Source organism: Microcaecilia unicolor, chromosome 4 (assembly GCF_901765095.1).
Source record: "Microcaecilia unicolor chromosome 4, aMicUni1.1, whole genome shotgun sequence".
Taxonomy (NCBI): Eukaryota; Metazoa; Chordata; class Amphibia; order Gymnophiona; family Siphonopidae; genus Microcaecilia; species Microcaecilia unicolor.
This window is the reverse complement of record NC_044034.1, coordinates 28,854,248-28,872,522: the sequence shown is the minus strand read 5'-3', so window position 1 is coordinate 28,872,522 and position 18,275 is coordinate 28,854,248. Positions and strand designations below refer to the sequence as shown.

Here is an 18,275-nt window from a genome sequence, read left to right as displayed (position 1 = left end):
CTGGATGTCGGCTGCGGCAGGAGGTTATTTTTCTTTTGGCCCTTAAAGTGCTCTTTCCCATCCATCCCAGAGCCTAAAAATAGCCCATGCCTCAGCTGCCTTTAGAGTTCATTTCACAAGCCTAATGGAAGAAGTCCATCTCGATTCACCACTAACACCATTAGTGCTTTCAGTGGCCGGGTCACCGTGGGATGTGTGACAGAAATTCATTTGAAAAAAAAAAAAATCAATGCAAGATGTGAGTGGAGAGAGAGGCTTCCCCGGGGGAGGGGGGAGAGCATGGTGTCTGCCCCTAAGCTTTTACTGCAGTCTGCCGAAAGAAAGCCGTGTTTTATTAATAACTGCATGGTTATTTAATCCCTCTACCGGGTGCATGCGTTTCTATTACCTCAGGCAACTTTCGTGATTAAAATAACTACGAATAAGAAAAGGGCAGAATTCTCTGAGGCCTGTCATATTCCTAGCTGCACAAAAGCTGGTGTGTGTCTGACAGAGTTCATGCCCTAGCAACTGCATGCACAGCGGGGGATCCTGGCAACAAAATAATTTCACCAGGGCTGGTGTGTCAACAAGATTGAGAACGGCCTGCACAGGGAGATCAGCAGGTGTTTAGTGTGCTGGTCACACGAGGTGCTGCTTCAGCATTGCAGTGTTGCTCAGCAACCTGTGCTTGACAGGCAATATAGTAATATTGTGAAATCTAAAAATTCATATGTAGTAATAAACAGCAGAAATCTTGTGCGATGCACAGTTGTGATTTTGTATCGCTCCATGGTGCGACCGCACCTCGAGTATTGTGTTCAATTCTGGTCGCCGCACCTCAAAAAAAGACATAGTGGAATTGGAAAAGGTGCAGAGAAGGCTGGGGCTGTTCAGCTTGGAGAAAAGGCGGCCGAGGGGAGATATGATAGCGAATGTCATAATGTAATAACGGGAATATTGTAAGCCACATTGAGCCTGCAAGTAGGTGGGAAAATGTGGGATACAAATGCAATAAATAAATAGATGTCTATAAGATAATGAGTGGAACAGAACGGGTCGATGTGGAGCGTTTGTTTACGCTTTCCAAAAATACTAGGACAAGGGGGCATGTGATGAAGCTGCAGTGTGGTAAATTTAAAACCAATCGGAGGAAAAGTTTCCTCACTCAACGCGCAGTTAAACTCTGGAATTCACTGCCGGAAAAGGTGGTTAAGGCGGTTAACTTAGCGGACTTCAAAAAAGGGTTGGACGGCTTCCCGGAGGAAAAAGCCATAGAATGTTATTGAATGGACGAGGGAATAATGCCGTATTTCTAGGATGGGCGGGACAAATTGCTTGTTCTTTTGGCTGCTGTCAGTGACAGGGTGCTGGGCTCGATGGACCCTTGGTCTGTCCCAGCATGGCGATGCTTATGTACTTATGTACGTAAATTTTTTTTTTTCTTTTATTCATCGTGTTTTATGGGCATACTCTTCAAAGAGCTGCATTTAATTTGCTGTGGGATCCTTTTACTAAGCTGCGTAGGCACCTACACGCTTCCCAGCTACAGCACGGCCCTTGCCGTAGTTTCATTTTTTAAAACGTGCATCCACTACACGTGCCAGAAAATATTTTTATTTTCTGGCGTGCGGGCAGTAATCGGCATTTTATGCACGTAGACCATTACCACGTGAGACCTTACCGCTAGGTCAATGGCTGGCGGTAAGGTCTCAGACCCAAAATGGACGAGCAGCAATTTTCATTTTGCCATACGTCCATTTTCAGCGAAAAATATTTTTTAAAAAGGCATTTTTTTACAGGTGCGCTGAAAAATGATTCTGCATGCGCCCAAAACACACGTCTACACTACCGCAGGCCAGTTTTCAGCATGCCTCAATAAAAAGGCCCCGTGTAAGCTAGTCTTGTTTGAGATATTTGAAACTATTCGTTTGTCAGATCTGATATCCCTTAAAGTGACGATCCTAGGTCGGCTGCCACCCAGAGCGGATCGCCGATGCGCACCCCTCCCCCCGCCGGCGCAATGACACCCCCCCCCCCCCAGCGCATCAACCCTCCCGGGTGCATTCTTGGCTGCTGGGAACAGCTGTGCGGCTCTCGGCTCTGCTGGCTCCCTGCTCCCTCTGCCCCGAAACAGGAAGTAACCTGTTCCGGGGCAGAGGGAGCAGGGAAACAGCGGAGCCGACAGGCGTGCAGCTGCTCTCTGCACCCCTCCAGTTGCGTGCACCTGGGGTGGACCGCCCCCACCGCCCCGCCTAGCTATGCCGCTGATCCCTTGATCACAGTAAAAGGCATTAAGGGCTTGATATTTAGCCGATGACAATCAGCATTTTGCTGACTACTGCCAGCGTTAAACCTGGAAATCTAGTGCTGGACCATGTCCACGCACCAGGATTGAATTCCCAAGTTTCTGGAGCCGACTAACGCATAGCTGATTAAGTGCAATATTCAATACTAAAATGCTTGGGTTACCGCATAAAGGGAAATGAGACTTGATATACCGCCTTTCTGAGGTTTTTGCAACTACATTCAAAGCGGTTTACATATATTCAGGTACTTATTTTGTACCAGGGGTAATGGAGGGTTAAGTGACTTGCCCAGAGTCACAAGGAGCTGCAAATTCTTTCGGAGTGGAAGGATAACACTAAAGTTTCATTTTCATTTTGGTTTGCCTTATTTATAAATATGAAGCTAAGATTGCTGACAAAATTGAATAGTATCGTCAATTTCCTTAAAAATTGGGAACCTATTAATCAGGTTTGCTTGCAAAATTCCAAATGACTTTTATCAGGTCTACATCTTATATTGTTGCTAGTCTGATATACCATTGTTAGGAGTCACAGACCTAGAAAGGGATCTGGGAGTTATTGTTGATAAGACGTTGAAAACTTCTGCTCAGTGTGCTGCGGCGGCTAAGAAAGGGCCAGTATTTTAACAGTGGGATGGAACCACTGCATCTACAAGAGTTGGTTAAAATTCACCGTCCCAGCCAAGCTTTAAGATCAGAGGGAAAATGTCTGTTGAAGCAGTGGCATAGCCAAGGTTGGGCTGGGGTGGGCCCAGGCCCACCCACTTTAGGTTCAGGCCCACCAAGTAGCAGCAAACCCCAAGCCCCACCAGCCAAAAACTCCCAACAACTGTTTGCTGCTGGTGAAAATTTGCTATTTAAAAGGTATATGGGGGGGAGAGGGGATGTTTGAAAGACCACATGGCATGCAGGCGAGAGAGGGAGAAACCAAATCACTTGTAGGACAAGGCGGAGTTCTGCCCACCCACCTTGGGTCCAGGCCCACCCAAACTTGGGTGTCTGGCTACGCCCCTGTGTTGAAGCTCACTACAGCTGAAGATTACAGATAGGTAGTTACACATGAAAGAACACTAAAGGGTAAGGTACCTTGGGACTCCTTTTCGAAAGAGAAAAATGTCCAAAAAGTGTCATAAAACATCATTTGGACGTTTTTCTTCTCAAAACATCCAAATCGGTATTTTTGAAACCTATTTTGCAGACGTATATCTATGCAATTCGTCCACAGTGTGTCCAGATCACAAGGGAGCGTGTCAGGGGTGTTTTGAATGCAGGATTAGGGCGTACTTAACACTTTGATGTTTTACATCCATAATGGAACAAAATCCAAACCATCCAGAACTAAAACTAAGACGTTTTGGTCTAGACCTGTTTTCAGAACGAATAAGGCATAAAGAGGTGCCCTAATTGACCAGATGACCACTGGAGGGAATTAGAGGTGACCTTCCATTACTCCCCCCCAGTGGTCACTGACCTAGGGTTACCATATGTCCGGATTTACCCGGACATGTCCTTTTTTTTAGGACATGTCCGGGCGTCTGGACGGGTTTTGCCAGTCCGCCCATTTGTCCGGATTTCGGGACAAACGGACAGGTGGGCGGGCAGCGGGCCTATCCTACTACTATTATTTAGCATTTCTATAGCGCTACAAGGCATACACAGCGCTGCACAAACATAGAAGAAAGACAGTCCCTGCTCAAAGAGCTTACAATCTAATATCTACTGCCCTGGTGGTCTAGTGACCTCTTCAGGGCAGGAAAGAGCCCCCTCTTTCCTGCCTGGAGCGCCGCCTTGCCCTGCATTCTGTTGCTGTGACGGTCTCAGGATTCAAAATGGCCGCCGAGAGTTTGAAGCGGCCTCGCAAGACTTCAACTCTCGGCGGCCATTTTGAATCCAGAGACCATCACAGCAACAGGATGCAGGGCAAGGACAGAGCTCCGGGCAGGAAAGAGGGGGCTCTTTCCTGCCCCGAAAAGGTCACTAGACCACCAGGGCAGCAGATAGTAAGTAAGGGGAGGGGAGGTGACGGGGGGCAGGAGAGGGGAATATGTGACCCGGGGGGAGGGGAATATGTGACAGGGGGCGGGTCGTGGGCGGGACATGTGTCCTCTTTTTCAGAGGATAAAATATGGTAACCCTACACTGACCCCTTCCCATCCACTCAAAAATGTGACTTAACAGCCTCTATGACAGCCTCAGATGTTAAAGTCAGGTCTATTAGAGCAGCATGCAGGTCCCTGGAGTAGGGTAGTGGTCAGTGCAGTGCACTATGGAAGGGGGACTCAGGTCCCCTATCTCTACCTGTCACACTTGTGGTGGAAACTGTGACCCCTCCCAAAGTCACCAAAACCATACTGTACCCACATATAGGTGCTCCCTTCACCCATAAGGCCTATTGCAGTGGTGTACAGTGGGGAGACAGTATGTTATGCGTAGGTTTTGGAGGGCTCAGGGGACAAGATAAGGGAGCAAAAGTGAAATGTGTACCTGGAAGGACTTTTATGAAGTGCAAAGAAGTGCCCTCTAGGGTGCCTCAGCCCCATTGCTCTCCTGGGATGTCTGGGGGACCAGTCTACTAAAAATGTTGGCTCCTCCCACATCCCAGTGGCATGAATCTCAATGTTTTGCACTTACTCATTTTCTTTTTTGAAAATGGACCAAAAACACAAAGCATCTGAAGCACAAACGCTCCTGTTTGCTAAGCTGCGCTAGCGGCTGTCCTGGCGCTAAAGCCGACAGAACCCATTCAAAATGAACGAGCTTTGCCAGCATTGTCGCTGGGACAGCCACTAGTGCAGCTTAATAAACAGACCCCCAAAACCTTGTTCAAAACAGTATTTTTGAAAAAAAAAAAGATAGATGTTTTTCTTTTTCGAAAATGATCTTTTTTCCTATTCGGATGTTGGACGTTTTGTGCAAATCATCCAAAGTTGGACTTAGACGTCATTTCGAAAATGCCTGTCCTTGTCTCTCAGGAAACAATCTGATGAAGAAATTGAGAAGGGAGGTTTCATATTTATTTATTTATTTATTTATAGCATTTATACCCTGCTCTTTCCCGCTTGATAGCAGGCTCAGTGCGGCTTACAAGCTATGGTACAAAGTATCACAGAGATAACACAAAGAATGGTACAAGGTGTGGTACAAAGTATCACATAGATACAAAGTATCAAGAGATGTTCAAGTTAAAAGAGTAGAAACAATGGGGAGAGATGTGGAGGGGAGGATTGGAGTATGGGTAGTGCTGGTGGTGTGGAATATCAGAGTGTTAGGGGAAAAACTCAAAGCCTGATAAAATAATAATAGTCGATTGGGTGTTCCCTACTAGTCTTGGATATGATTTGATGTTATATATCTTAATTACTCATAGTGTGTAAGGAAATTTTTATGTATTTGAGTCTTGATCCGTGGTTTTATATGTTGAAATTATGTATTTGATTTTATTATTGTTATGTGTTGGTTGAAATTAATTGAATAAATTATTATCCACCATTAAGTCTTTGGGATTAAGGGGTCCTTTTACAAAGCCACGGCAGTAGTGTGGGCGTGTCTTTTTGACTTGTGCTGGGCCACTTTTTACTGCGGCTGGGGGAAAAGGCCATTTTTTAATGTGCCGGGAAATGGATGTGTGCAAAAATTAAACTAGTGCATGCCTATTTACAGCCTGATCCCTTACTGCCAGCCAATGACTTAGCAGTATGGGTTCACACGCTACCCACGTGGTAACCATGCAGCACACGCCAACGTGGCCACGCTGCCAATTATTGCTGGGTACCCCCCCCCCATGGTAGAAAATAAAAAAATATTTTTTGGTGTGTGATTTTGTGCATGTCAAACTTGGAATTACCACAGGCTGCATGCTACCATAGCCGCTGAGAGGGGGGGGCAGGGGGGACAAAATTCCCCGGGCCCGGGTCTCCAAGGGGGGCCCGGCGTCGCAGTCCCACCTGCCCTCTGTCGTCTGCCACCGGGCTGGGCCCCCTGCATTGAAATCACCTCCATGTGAACGCGCTGCAGGCAGCAGGGCAGCAGATCGCCTCCCTTCGGGCCTCCTAACCTCCCTGTGTCCTGCCCTCGTCTGACGTAACTTCCGCGAGGGCGGGACACAAGGAGGGAAGGAGGGCCGAAGGCAGACGATCTGCTGCCCTGCTGCCTGCAGCGCTTTCACACGGAGGTGAGAGGCGCTGTGATTTGAATGCAGGGGGCCCAGTCCGGTGGAGGGGGGAGCGGTGGCAACCTTGGGGGGGGGTGGAGGGGGGAGCTGCGGCGGCGATCTCAGGGCGCAGCCCTGGGGGCGGGCCCGGCCCAGTCTCTCGGCGGCCCTGCATGCTACCCCAGCAGTAGTGCCAATTTGGCACACGCTTCCCACGTGTTATCCCTCCTGCGGCTTTGTAAAAGGGCCCTTTAGTGAATTAGACATGCTGGTTAAACTATAATTAAATGTAGGAATTAAAATAGGTATAACCAGCACACAGAGGGATGCAGATGAGAAACGTACTGAAAGCAGATACCTGTATGGGTTTATTAGGAATCAAACCCACAGGACTGGAGACTTCCCTGCTGCTTCAGTGCAAGTTCTCCCTTGCTTCACGCTTGATTCCTATTCTGCTGTTGGTTCCTGTCTCTCATCTGATTCCTGCTCTACCTGTGATTCCTGTTCCTCATCTAATTCTGCCTTTGCTCAACTCTGCCTTGGGCATGGGCTAGCCTAGCCTCTCTCCATCCATGCCCTTGCCCAGGGAAGGTCCAGACAATACTTTGACCGATGTAGTATGTCTAGAACTGCTACTTTTAACTATTTTGGAAGCAAATTCTAAAAGGCAGGACCTCATTACGGAAAAAGCATTAGATTGTAAGCTCTTTGAGCAGGGACTGTCTTTCTTCTATGTTTGTGCAGCGCTGCGTATGCCTTGTAGCGCTATAGAAATGCTAAATAGTAGTAGTAGTAGTCTCTTGTAACCAGAGCTAATATTGTGATGTCATAATGCCTCAGGCCACCAATAAGAGCCAACCTCATCAGTGATGTCACAATGGCTTGATTGTCCTATACTTGGCTCACTTTTATTACATAGCTCTTTGAGCAGGGACTGTCTTTCTTCTAAGTTTGTGCAGCGCTGCGTACGCCTTGTAGCGCTATAGAAATGCTAAATAGTAGTAGTATCGTAATCAGAGCTAATATTGTGATGTCATAATGCCTCAGGCCACCAATAAGAGCCAACCTCATCAGTGATGTCACAATGGCTTGATTGTCCTATACTTGGCTCACTTTTATTACATAGCTCTTTGAGCAGGGACTGTCTTTCTTCTATGTTTGTGCAGCGCTGCTTACGCCTTGTAGCGCTATAGAAATGCTAAATAGTAGTAGTAGTAGTAGTAACTATCTGATGTCAACTTACCCTGTGTATATCAGAAGGGAAAATGGGAATGAGGCGCAAATGGAGAACTCGGTCATTTATTGTTTATGTCAGTTCTTGATTCTATCCTCTCTTTTTTTTCCCCACAGAATCTTTGAGGAACCTTTCCTCCGTAAGTCACGGCCCCCGATCATCGCCTGCTGAGCTAAGTGGCTCCATCCATCACATGCTCAGGGAACGCAAGACTTCAGCTCCATCCCACTCCAGCCAACCAACCTTATTCACTTTTGAGTCACCCTCCAACCACATTCACCAGCCTACTTTGTCTGCCAGTGCCCCACAAGACTATCTCTTCCTACATCAGTGCATGAGCAGAAAAACAGGAAGTATAAGGTAAGAGACTGACAACATAAACTATAATGCAAAACTTGCTGAAAGAAGTGGGTAGGGTTGGTTTTTTTTTAATCCAAGCAAGTCTTCACGAAATACAAGAATATGATGACCAGGCATCCCATTCTGAAGAACCGCAATGTACAAATTAACCCAATAAATAATTTATGGAAGCTTCTCAGGAGCAGTCATTTTGGAGATCCTGAAAGCCAGACCTGTTTAGTGGTGGATGCTTGGAATGCCCTCCCGCGGGAGGTGGTGGAGAGGAAAACGGTAACGGAATTCAAACATGCGTGGGATAAACATAAAGGAATCCTGTTCAGAAGGAAAGGATCCTCAGGAGCTTAACCGAGATTGGATAGCAGAGCCGGTAGTGGGAGGCGGGGCTGGAGGTTGGGAGGCGGGGATAGTGCGGGGCAGACTTATACGGTCTGTGCCAGAGCCAGTGGTGGGAGGCGGGACTGGAGGTTGGGAGGCAGGGATAGCGCTGGGCAGACTTATACGGTCTGTGCCAGAGCCGGTGGTGGGATGCGGGGATAGTGCTGGGCAGACTTATACGGTCTGTGCCAGAGCCGGTGGTTGGGAGGCGGGGCTAGTGCTGGGCAGACTTATATGGTCTGTGCCCTGAAGAGCACAGGTACAAATCAAAGTAGGGTGCACACATGAGTTGTCTTGTTGGGCAGACTGGATAGACCGTGCAGGTCTTTTTCTGCCGTCATCTACTATGTTACTATGTTACTATGTGCTGTCATCTTCTCCTCTAAACCGACCACTGGGCTTGTTAACCCAGTTCTTTTGAGTGCAGTTCCTATTACCCTGACTGAACAGGTCAAAATTCTCGATGTTGTACTCCATAGTGCATTAACATTCATCCCGTAAATCTCCTCAGTAGTGCGTTATGCCTATTTTCACCTTAGGCGTATTAGGTCTGTCAGACCATTTCTCTTTCCCGCAGCATTAACTATCCTGGTTCCCTCTTTTGTTACATCCCAGTTGAACTATTGTAACTCTCTCTCTACACTGAGATGCCTACAACTTGTTCGGAACACGGTTGGGGCATTAAAAACACGGCTACGTCACTCCACTTCTCAAAGATGCCCATTGACTACCTATTTCTTTTTGTATCCAGTACAAGCTATTCTTTTTTGTCTATAGCATACGGACTACGGAAGAACCATCATTTCTCTCTATACTTCTCTTTCCCTATACACCCTCTCGGTTCTTTCATTCCTCTCAACCACACTTTCTAGTTGTTCCCTCGTTTCATTACGTTTCTTCGATGCTTCTTCGTCTCTCCATATTTTCTGTCCAGGGCCCTCATCCCTGGAACTGTTTACCGCACAGTCTGAAAGCTGATCTAAAAACCTACCTGTTTCTAAAGGCCTTTGGAGGTTAGCAGAGAGTGCATGACACAGTTGTCCCCCGTGACCCTGATATTTTCTCCCTCCCCCCTCTCTTCTATCCGATATTGTAGATCTCCGACCTTTGTCTCTTGTGCCCATATGTCCTACTAATTAATCATGTATGATTGTCCTCCCCCTTTACATTGTAAGCCACTCAGATACCTGTTTGATGGGCTGGATAGAAAGCCCTCAATAAACTTGAAACTTTTCACATTTATGCTGATGAAATCCTGTTACTATACAAAGCTGATCCATATCGTCTTGATTTATCTCCATTTCTGATATGTCTGGATGCCGTAGCTCAGTGACTCCTAGATCACCGTCTTGTTTTAAACCATGAGAATACAGTAGTCTGCCCCCCACCAAATTGCTTCCATTACTTGTTCAGATTCGTCCAGCATCCAGTTTCTGTTACTTAGGTGTTGTTCTTGATTCGTGCCTCACATTTGAGCCATAGATTTCGTCATTGTGTAAGTCCAGTTTCTTTCGTTTTAGACAGCTTCGAACAATGCGCACTTTTTTCACTACAGAGACCTTTCATTCATTGATCTTGGCATTGTTTACAACCAGATTGGATTACTGCCATGTCAATTACGCCGTGATTTCACAAGCCTTGGTTAAAAGGCTCCAGACTCTTCAGAATATGGCCATCCGCCTACTATCAGGCTTATTTTCGAAAGAGAAGGACGCCCATCTTTCGACACAAATCGCAAGATGGGCGTCCTTCTCACAGGGTCGCCCAAATCTGCAAAATCGAAAGCTGATTTTGGGCATCCTCAACTGCTTTCCATCACGGGGACGACCAAAGTTCATGGGGGTGTGTCGAAGGCATAGCGAAGGCGGGACTGGGGCGTGCTTAACACATGAGCGTCCTCAACAGATAATGGAAAAAAGAAGGGCGTCCCTCACGAACACTTGGACGACTTTACCTGGTCCTTTTTTTCTTACGACCAAGCCACAAAAATGTGCCCTAAATGACCAGACGACCACCGGAGGGAATCGGGAATGACCTCCCCTTACTTGCCCAGTGGTCATTAACCCCCTCCCACCCTCAAAAAAAATGTTTAAAATATTTTTTCCAGCCTCTATGCCAACCTCAAATATTATACCCAGCTCCATGACAGCAGTATGCAGGTCCCTGGAGCAGTTTTAGTGGGTGCAGTGCACTTCAGGCAGGCAGACCCAGGCCCATCCCCCCCTACCTGTTACACTTGTGGTGGTAAATGTGAGCCCTTCAAAACTGACTACAAACCCACTGTTCCCACATGTAGGTGCCCCCCTTCACCCCTTAGGGCTATGGTAGTGGTGTACAGTTGTGGGGAGGGGGTTTTGGGGGGCTCAGCACACAAGGTAAGGGAGCTATGCACCTGGGAGCATTTTCTGATGTCCACTGCAGTGTCCCCTAGGGTGCCCACTTGGTGTCTTGGCATGTGAGGGGGACCAGTGCACTACGAATGCTGGCTCCTCCCATGACCAAATGGCTTGGATTTGGTCGTTTCTGAGATGGGCGTCCTCGGTTTCCATTATCGCCAAAAATCGGGGACGACCATCTCTAAGGTCGACCTAAATTTCGCGATTTGGGCGTCCCCGACCGTATTATCGAAACGAAAGATGGACGCCTATCTTGTTTCGATAATACGGGTTTCCCCGCCCCTTCGCCGGGACGTCCTTTGAGGACGTCCTCAAGAAAACTTGGGCGCCCCTTTCGATTAAGCCCCTCTATGTCATCTAAGCAGGATGGACCATGTTACACCCTCTTTAAAAAGTTTTCATTGGTTGCCGGTCGAATTTCGTGTTAGATTTAAGGTTGTTTTGCTCGCATTTCGAGCCTTTCACCAAGGCACACTATCTTACCTGTCTCCTGATCCCCCAGTGTTTTGGCACCATTTATTGGCTAGATGGGAGGTGAATGATGCTAAGGGCTAACCAAAGTGTAAAAAATAATTCCTGTTGATTTGGGATCCTTTCTTACAATCACTTCACCCCTGTGGCCAAAGTCTGCTGCTTAATGCGTAGAGAGATAGCTTGTTGACATCTATGCTGCCTGGGTAGCCCAATACTCTTTTTCTTAAAGGTTTGGGGAGGGAGAGGAGAGGAGGGATACGTCCATAGTCATTTATTGTTATATATCCTTGTGGACATGGTGGTTGGGGAGAGGGATGGGTTAGGTGGATAGGTCTTTGGGTCAAGGATACAGTTGTATTTGAGGGGGTTGGACGGAGGGGGAAAATATGCTTTTTATACTATTGAAAAATATTTCACATGCTGAGCTGCTGTTTATCTGCTTTATTCTCAATAAAAATTGTTTACACATAAAATTCTGTATTGTTGCAGTACTGATTCTTCCCCCCCCCCCCCCCCCCCCCCCCCCCACTCATTTCCATTTTAGGAGTGCCAGTTTCTCACAAGCTACAAGGTCCTCATTTTTCATGAAGAGTGACACTGCTGTGCAGAAGCTTTCTCAAGGTTACGGACATTGTGTGAATGGTGCTGGTGCTCAAGTCCACGGCTTCTATAGTTTGCCAAAGCCAATCAGACACAACTCGGATCTCAGGGACAGCGCCTACGACCTCCCAAGGAGCTTTGGCTCCGACACCCCCACCAAGTCAAGCCTTTCAGGTTTGGAATCAGACAGCGAGGAAGTTTACACCTTTAAAACACCCAACAACACGCTATGTAAGGAACTCAGTGAACTTTCCACGGGCTCCTATGATATCCCGACCACCCCTTTCTCAGTTTACCAAATTCCAAGGACCTTCACATTGGACAAGAACCACAATGCCTTGACCCTGACGTCCAATGATTCTCTCAGTGCTCCTCCTCCGCGGCCCCCCAAGCCAGGACAGCTGGAGCCGAAGTGGGGCAGCCCCCAGCAGCAGCCGCACAATGAAGAAAGTATGGACGTAGTCTCTGCTACCATTTCTCGCAGGAATACGCTACCGGCAATGGAGAACAGCACACTGCACAGAGGTAAGTACAACACTGAACCTAACTTCATAATTCTGTACTTTTATATTGCAATATCTGTGGTTGCTCCAGCACCTTGATACAGATTGGATTTTCAGACACAGTGGATAGTGATGAAATGTACGTTGATATAAAGCTACGTCTAATATGATGCAGGTGATATTCAATATCTGGCTGCTTTCTTCCAATAAACACTTTGTAGAACGCTTGCAGGCTTATTTTCGAAAGAGAAGGGCGCCCATCTTTCGACACAAATCAGGAGATGGGCGTCCTTCTCACAGGGTCGCCCAAATCAGCATAATCGAAAGCTGATTTTGGGCGTCCTCAACAGCTTTCCGTCGCGGGGACGACCAAAGTTCACGGGGGGGGGGGGGGTGTCAGAAGCATAGCGAAGGCGGGACTGGGGCGAGCTTAACACATGGGCGTCCTCGGCCGGTAATGGAAAAAAGAAGGGCATACCTGACGAACACTTGGCCGACTTTACTTGGTCCTTTTGTTTTTACGACCAAGCCACAAAAAATGTGCTCTAAATGACCAGATGACCACCGGAGGGAATCGGGGATGACCTCCCCTTACTCCCCCAGTGGTCACTAACCGCCTCTCACCCTAAAAAAAATTTTAAAATATTTTTTCCAGACTCTATGCCAGCCTCAAATATCATACCCAGCTCCATGACAGCAGTATGCAGGTCCCTGGAGCAGTTTTAGTGGGTATTGCAGTGCACTTCAGGCAGGCGAACCCAGGCCCATCCCCCCCTACCTGTTACACTTGTGGTGGTAAATGTGAGCCCTCCAAAACCTACCACAAACCCACTGTACCCACATCTAGGTGCCCCCCTTCATCCCTAAGGGCTATGGTAGTTGTGTACAGTTGTGGGGAGTGGGTTTGGGGGGGCTCAGCACACAAGGTAAGGGAGCTATGCACCTGGGAGCTTTTTCTGAAGTCCACTGCAGTGCCCCCTAGGGTGCCCGGTTGGTGTCCTGGCATGTGAGGGGGACCAGTGCACTACAAATGCTGGCTTCTCCCACAACCAAAGAGCTTGGATTTGGTCGTTTCTGAGATGGGCGTCCTCGGTTTCCATTATCGCCGAAAATCGGGGACTACCATCTCTAGGGACGACCATCTTTAAGGTCGACCTAAATGTCAAGATTTGGGCGTCCCCGACCGTATTATCGAAATGAAAGATGGACGCCCATCTTGTTTCGATAATACAGGTTTCCCCACCCCTTCGCGGGGATGTCCTGCGAGGACGTCCTTAGGAAAACTTGGGCGCCCCGTTCAATCCCCTCTTGGACTCTCAGGGGTTTTTTTTGAAATTTTTGAACTCCTGAGAGTCCAAGCATTCTACAAAGTGTTTATTGGAAGAAAGCAGCAAGGTATCGAATATCACCTGTATCCTATTAGATGTAGCTTTGTATCAACATACATCCAATTAAAGACTCCTGAGGAAGGCCTTTGTAGGCCGAAATATGACTTGTGTCGAGTCTTTGGATGTTCCAACAAAGGTGTTATTGTAGACATCGTCTGCTGCCCTTTCCTTCGTTACCCTTGTTGTGACTGTTTCATCTGTGTGTCTACAAGGGTTACTGTTCTTCTGTTCTCCAACCATCTTTCTTGCCCAGAGACCTTTCCTGTCCTGAGCCATGCGTGTTCTGCGCTTTATTTCCCACTTTGAACTACTTGGAAAACAGTTATAACTATCCTAAAATAAATCTTACTTAACAACACACACAATGTTGTGAATACAAATGCAACACTTTTATTTATAGTAATTATACTTCACTGACCCTAACTTTAGTCTGTCCTGATGGACATGGAGCAATGCTCTTGACGCAGGCATAAGCAAAAACATAGTCACGTCAAGTGATGTTATTTTTCAACTTTCATTTCCAAAATTGTTATTGCTATACTGCTGCTATTTGCAATAGTTTGATTTGGGAGGGGGGGGGGGGTAACAGTTTTGCAGTAACTCATAGCATGTGATTTCTATATTAAATTTTTTTGTCACAATTACTAAAACCTAAAAAAGCACTCATGAAATGTAGCCAAAATAGTGTTTAAACATTTTTACTGATGTCAAAACAGTATTTGACAACTAGAATCCAATGTGGGCCAGGTACAGAAGCTTCCTGAGGCGCCATCTTCCGGGGATGCATTAACGATAGATCCAAACCAATGGCCAAGGAAAAACGTAGTTTGAAAGAGAGAGTACAATGATTTGCATCCACAGCTTTCATGACATCTCTTTAGAGCAAAGCACTGACTCGTGACTGTGTTGCAGCTTCTTCATGTGAAACCTACGATTGCCATCAGCAAGGTGTCGAGAATAGTGGTCTGTCAGAATCTGTGAACAATGGTTTCAGCTCCTGCTTGGTAAGTCATTGATGGATGTTCTGCCCTTGTTCCGTTTATGGCAGATAGTTCAATGTCTACTAAAAATGTCAAAATATATAGTAATAAAACTATAAATATAACGAGGAGGTAATCTCCTTAATCGATTATTTTTACCAGAGGGAAATCGTGCCAAACGAATTTTATTGAATTCTTTGATTGGGTAACTGGAGAATTGAATCATCGACGTGCTATAGACGTAATCTACTTAGATTTTAGCAAAGTTTTTGACACGGTTCCCCACAGGAGGCTCTTAAATAAACTAGATGGGCTGAAGATAAGACCCGAAGTGGTGAACTGGATTAGGAACTGGTTGACGGACAGACGACAGAGGGTGGTGGTGAATGGAATTCGCTCGGAGGCGGGGAAGGTGAGTAATGGAGTGCCTCAAGGATCGGTGCTGGGACCGATTCTGTTCAATATATTTGTGAGTGACATTGCCGAAGGGTTAGAAGGTAAAGTTTGCCTATTTGCGGATGATACTAAGATTTGCAACAGAGTGGACACCCGGGAGGGAGTGGAAAGCATGAAAAGGGATCTGAGGAAGCTAGAAGAATGGTCTAAGGTTTGGCAATTAAAATTCAATGCGAAGAAATGCAAAGTGATGCATTTAGGGAGTAGAAACCCACGAGAGACTTATGTGTTAGGTGGGGAGAGTCTGATAGGTACTGAGGGGGAGAGGGACCTTGGGGTGATAGTATCCGAGGATCTGAAGTCGACGAAACAGTGTGACAAGGCGGTGGCCGTAGCGAGAAGGTTGCTAGGCTGTATAGAGAGAGGTGTGATCAGCAGAAGAAAGGAAGTGTTGATGCCCCTGTATAAGTTGTTGGTGAGGCCCCACCTGGAGTATTGTGTTCAGTTTTGGAGGCCGCACCTTGCGAAGGATGTTAAAAAAATGGAAGCGGTGCAAAGAAAAGTTATGGGAATGGTATGGGATTTGCGTTCCAAGACGTATGAGCAAAGACTTGCTGACCTGAACATGTATACCCTGGAGGAAAGGAGGAACAGGGGTGATATGATACAGACGTTCAAATACTTGAAAGGTATTAATCCACAAAAAAATCTTTTCCGGAGATGGGAAGGCGGTAGAACGAGAGGACATGAAATGAGATTGAAGGGGGGCAGACTCAAAAAAGATGTCAGGAAGTATTTTTTTCACGGAGAGGGTGGTGGATGCTTGGAATGCCCTCCCGCGGGAGGTGGTGGAGATGAAAACGGTAACGGAATTCAAACATGCGTGGGATATGCATAAAGGAATCCTGTGCAGTAGGAATGGATCCTCAGAAGCTTAGCCAAAATTGGGTTGCGGAGCAGGTGGGGGAAGAGAGGTTGGTGGTTGGGAGGCGAGGATAGTGGAGGGCAGGCTTATACGGTCTGTGCCAGAGCCGGTGATGGGAGGCGGGACTGGTGGTTGGGAGGCGGGAAATACTGCTGGGCAGACTTGTACGGTCTGTGCCCTGAAAAAGGCAGGTACAAATCAAGGTAAGGTATACACATATGAGTTTATCTTGTTGGGCAGACTGGATGGACCATGCAGGTCTTTTTCTGCCATCATCTACTATGTTACTATGATTGAATATTTATCTAGAAAATAAGGAGGTATCACAAGAACTAGCATCAAAACTAGCATGGTCTTCGAAACGGCGGCCATTGTTGGTCGTGGTCGGAGTATAAGAAGGACCCGCACGTTTAAGTAATATCTGGTATGGATTCAAATGCACTAAGTGACTTAGTAAAAATTGAAAATAGACATATTCACAGAGGTTTTCTGGCAGATGATGAAGAAGCCCAGCCCCCGAAGCTTTAGCAATGCTGGGGGCTTCTCGAGGCCTTTCCTCTGTAAAACGTCCCGATTATTTCAGCGATTGTTTTTTCAGTCAGACATCTTGATGTTAGTTCTTGTGATATCTCCTTATTTTCTAGAAAAATATATAGTAATTTCATAACTTTCTAAACTATTAAATAAGAAAAACTTTAAGATAAAATGTATTTATTTCTTTCTTAGGATTTATTTACTGTCTTCTTGAAATAGAATTGGGAGTAGCTATACAGAGCTTGAGTTCATACAACTATAACGAACCTTATTTTGGATACTTGATTGAATTCAGCGTGAAAAAATTCTTGGGGTTTCAGAGATGGTGGCTACAGGGTCATCTTAGAGCCCTTTGTCTGCGGTGGAGATACAACTACTGAAAGTAAACAGCTTCCTCAACATGTCCTGCTTCAAGGGGTGACCAACTGGGAAAAATATCACATCCTGAGTCTGGAAATGGATACAGAGCCCATCCAATGGAAGGGAGAATTAACTATGGAAGAGGTTTCTGCCCAGTAGGATGAAAGGTTGCAAGCAAAGGTTATCTAGGTCAACTAACAAGCTTACTTTGAACCCTGAAAAAGGCCACCTCCTAAAATTACTGAGTATTGCATCCACATATTTAAAAAATGAAATATTGCTCCCAAAATACAATATTTTTTGGCAAGAAGTATTTAAAAAAGTGGCAAGTGAAAGGATGTCTACTGGGCTTACTAAAAGTAAGTATGTCTTCTGGGCTTCTGGTCAGGGGGGATTAAACGGGGGGGGGGGGGGAAGGTTCATGAGTGGACGAGTAGTCTAGTGGTTAGAGCACCAGTCTTGACATCCAGAGGTGGCCAGTTCAAATTCCACTGCTGCTCCTTGTGATGTTCGGCAAGTCATTTAACCCTCCATTTCCTCAGGTACAAAATTTAATAGTGAGCCCTCCAGGGACAGGGAAATACCCTCTGCACCTGAATGTAACTCACATAAGTATTGCCATACTGGGACAGACCGAAGGTCCATCAAGCCCAGTATCCTGTTTCCAACAGTGACCAATCCAGGTCACAAGTACCTGGCAAGATCCCAAAACAGTACAACACATTTTATGCTGCTTATCCTAGAAATAAGAAGTGGATTTTCCCATTTAATAATGGCTAATGGACTTTTCTTTTAGGAATAAGTACATAAGTATTGCCATACTGGGACAGACCAAAGGTCCGTCACCTTGAGCTACTACTGAAAAAGGTGTGAGCAAATCCAATTAAATAAAGAAGAATGACTGTAGCATTAGCAAGGTGTGAAACTGCAGCAAACTGGACGCAGAAGGAGGGACTTGCACTTCAGAACTGGAGAGAGCAAATTAAGTGTACTACATATGTACATAAGAAGTGCCTTAGCGAGGGCTGCTGACACCCGGGGCGGGTCGCCGCTGTGCACCCCCCCCCCCCCCGGGTGCAGCACGGCGCCCCCCCCTCGGCGCGCACCCTCCTCCCCCCGGAGCGCATTCTTACTTTGATTAGGAAGCGAGGGGCGGGCGAGAGGGCCCATCCGCCCCCGAGTGCAAGTCACTGGGAGCTGCGTCGGCTCCGCTGGTTCCTTGCTCTCTCTGCCCCGGAACAGGAAGTAACCTGTTCCGGGGCAGAGGGAGCAGGGAACCAGCGGAGCCGACACCCCCCCCCCCCCCCCCCAGT

At 46.8% G+C, this 18,275-nt stretch overlaps 1 protein-coding gene across 1 annotated transcript in view; it reads left to right on the top strand.

The window, feature by feature from the left end:
• Window positions 1-18,275, top strand: part of GAB2 (GRB2 associated binding protein 2) — a 258,715-nt gene that overhangs the window by 217,443 nt on the left and 22,997 nt on the right. The window contains exons 3-5 of the mRNA XM_030200086.1: window positions 7,788-8,031; window positions 11,821-12,401; window positions 14,680-14,771. Of these exons, the coding sequence (XP_030055946.1) occupies window positions 7,788-8,031; window positions 11,821-12,401; window positions 14,680-14,771 (917 nt within the window). The remainder of the gene's footprint in view (window positions 1-7,787; window positions 8,032-11,820; window positions 12,402-14,679; window positions 14,772-18,275) is intronic.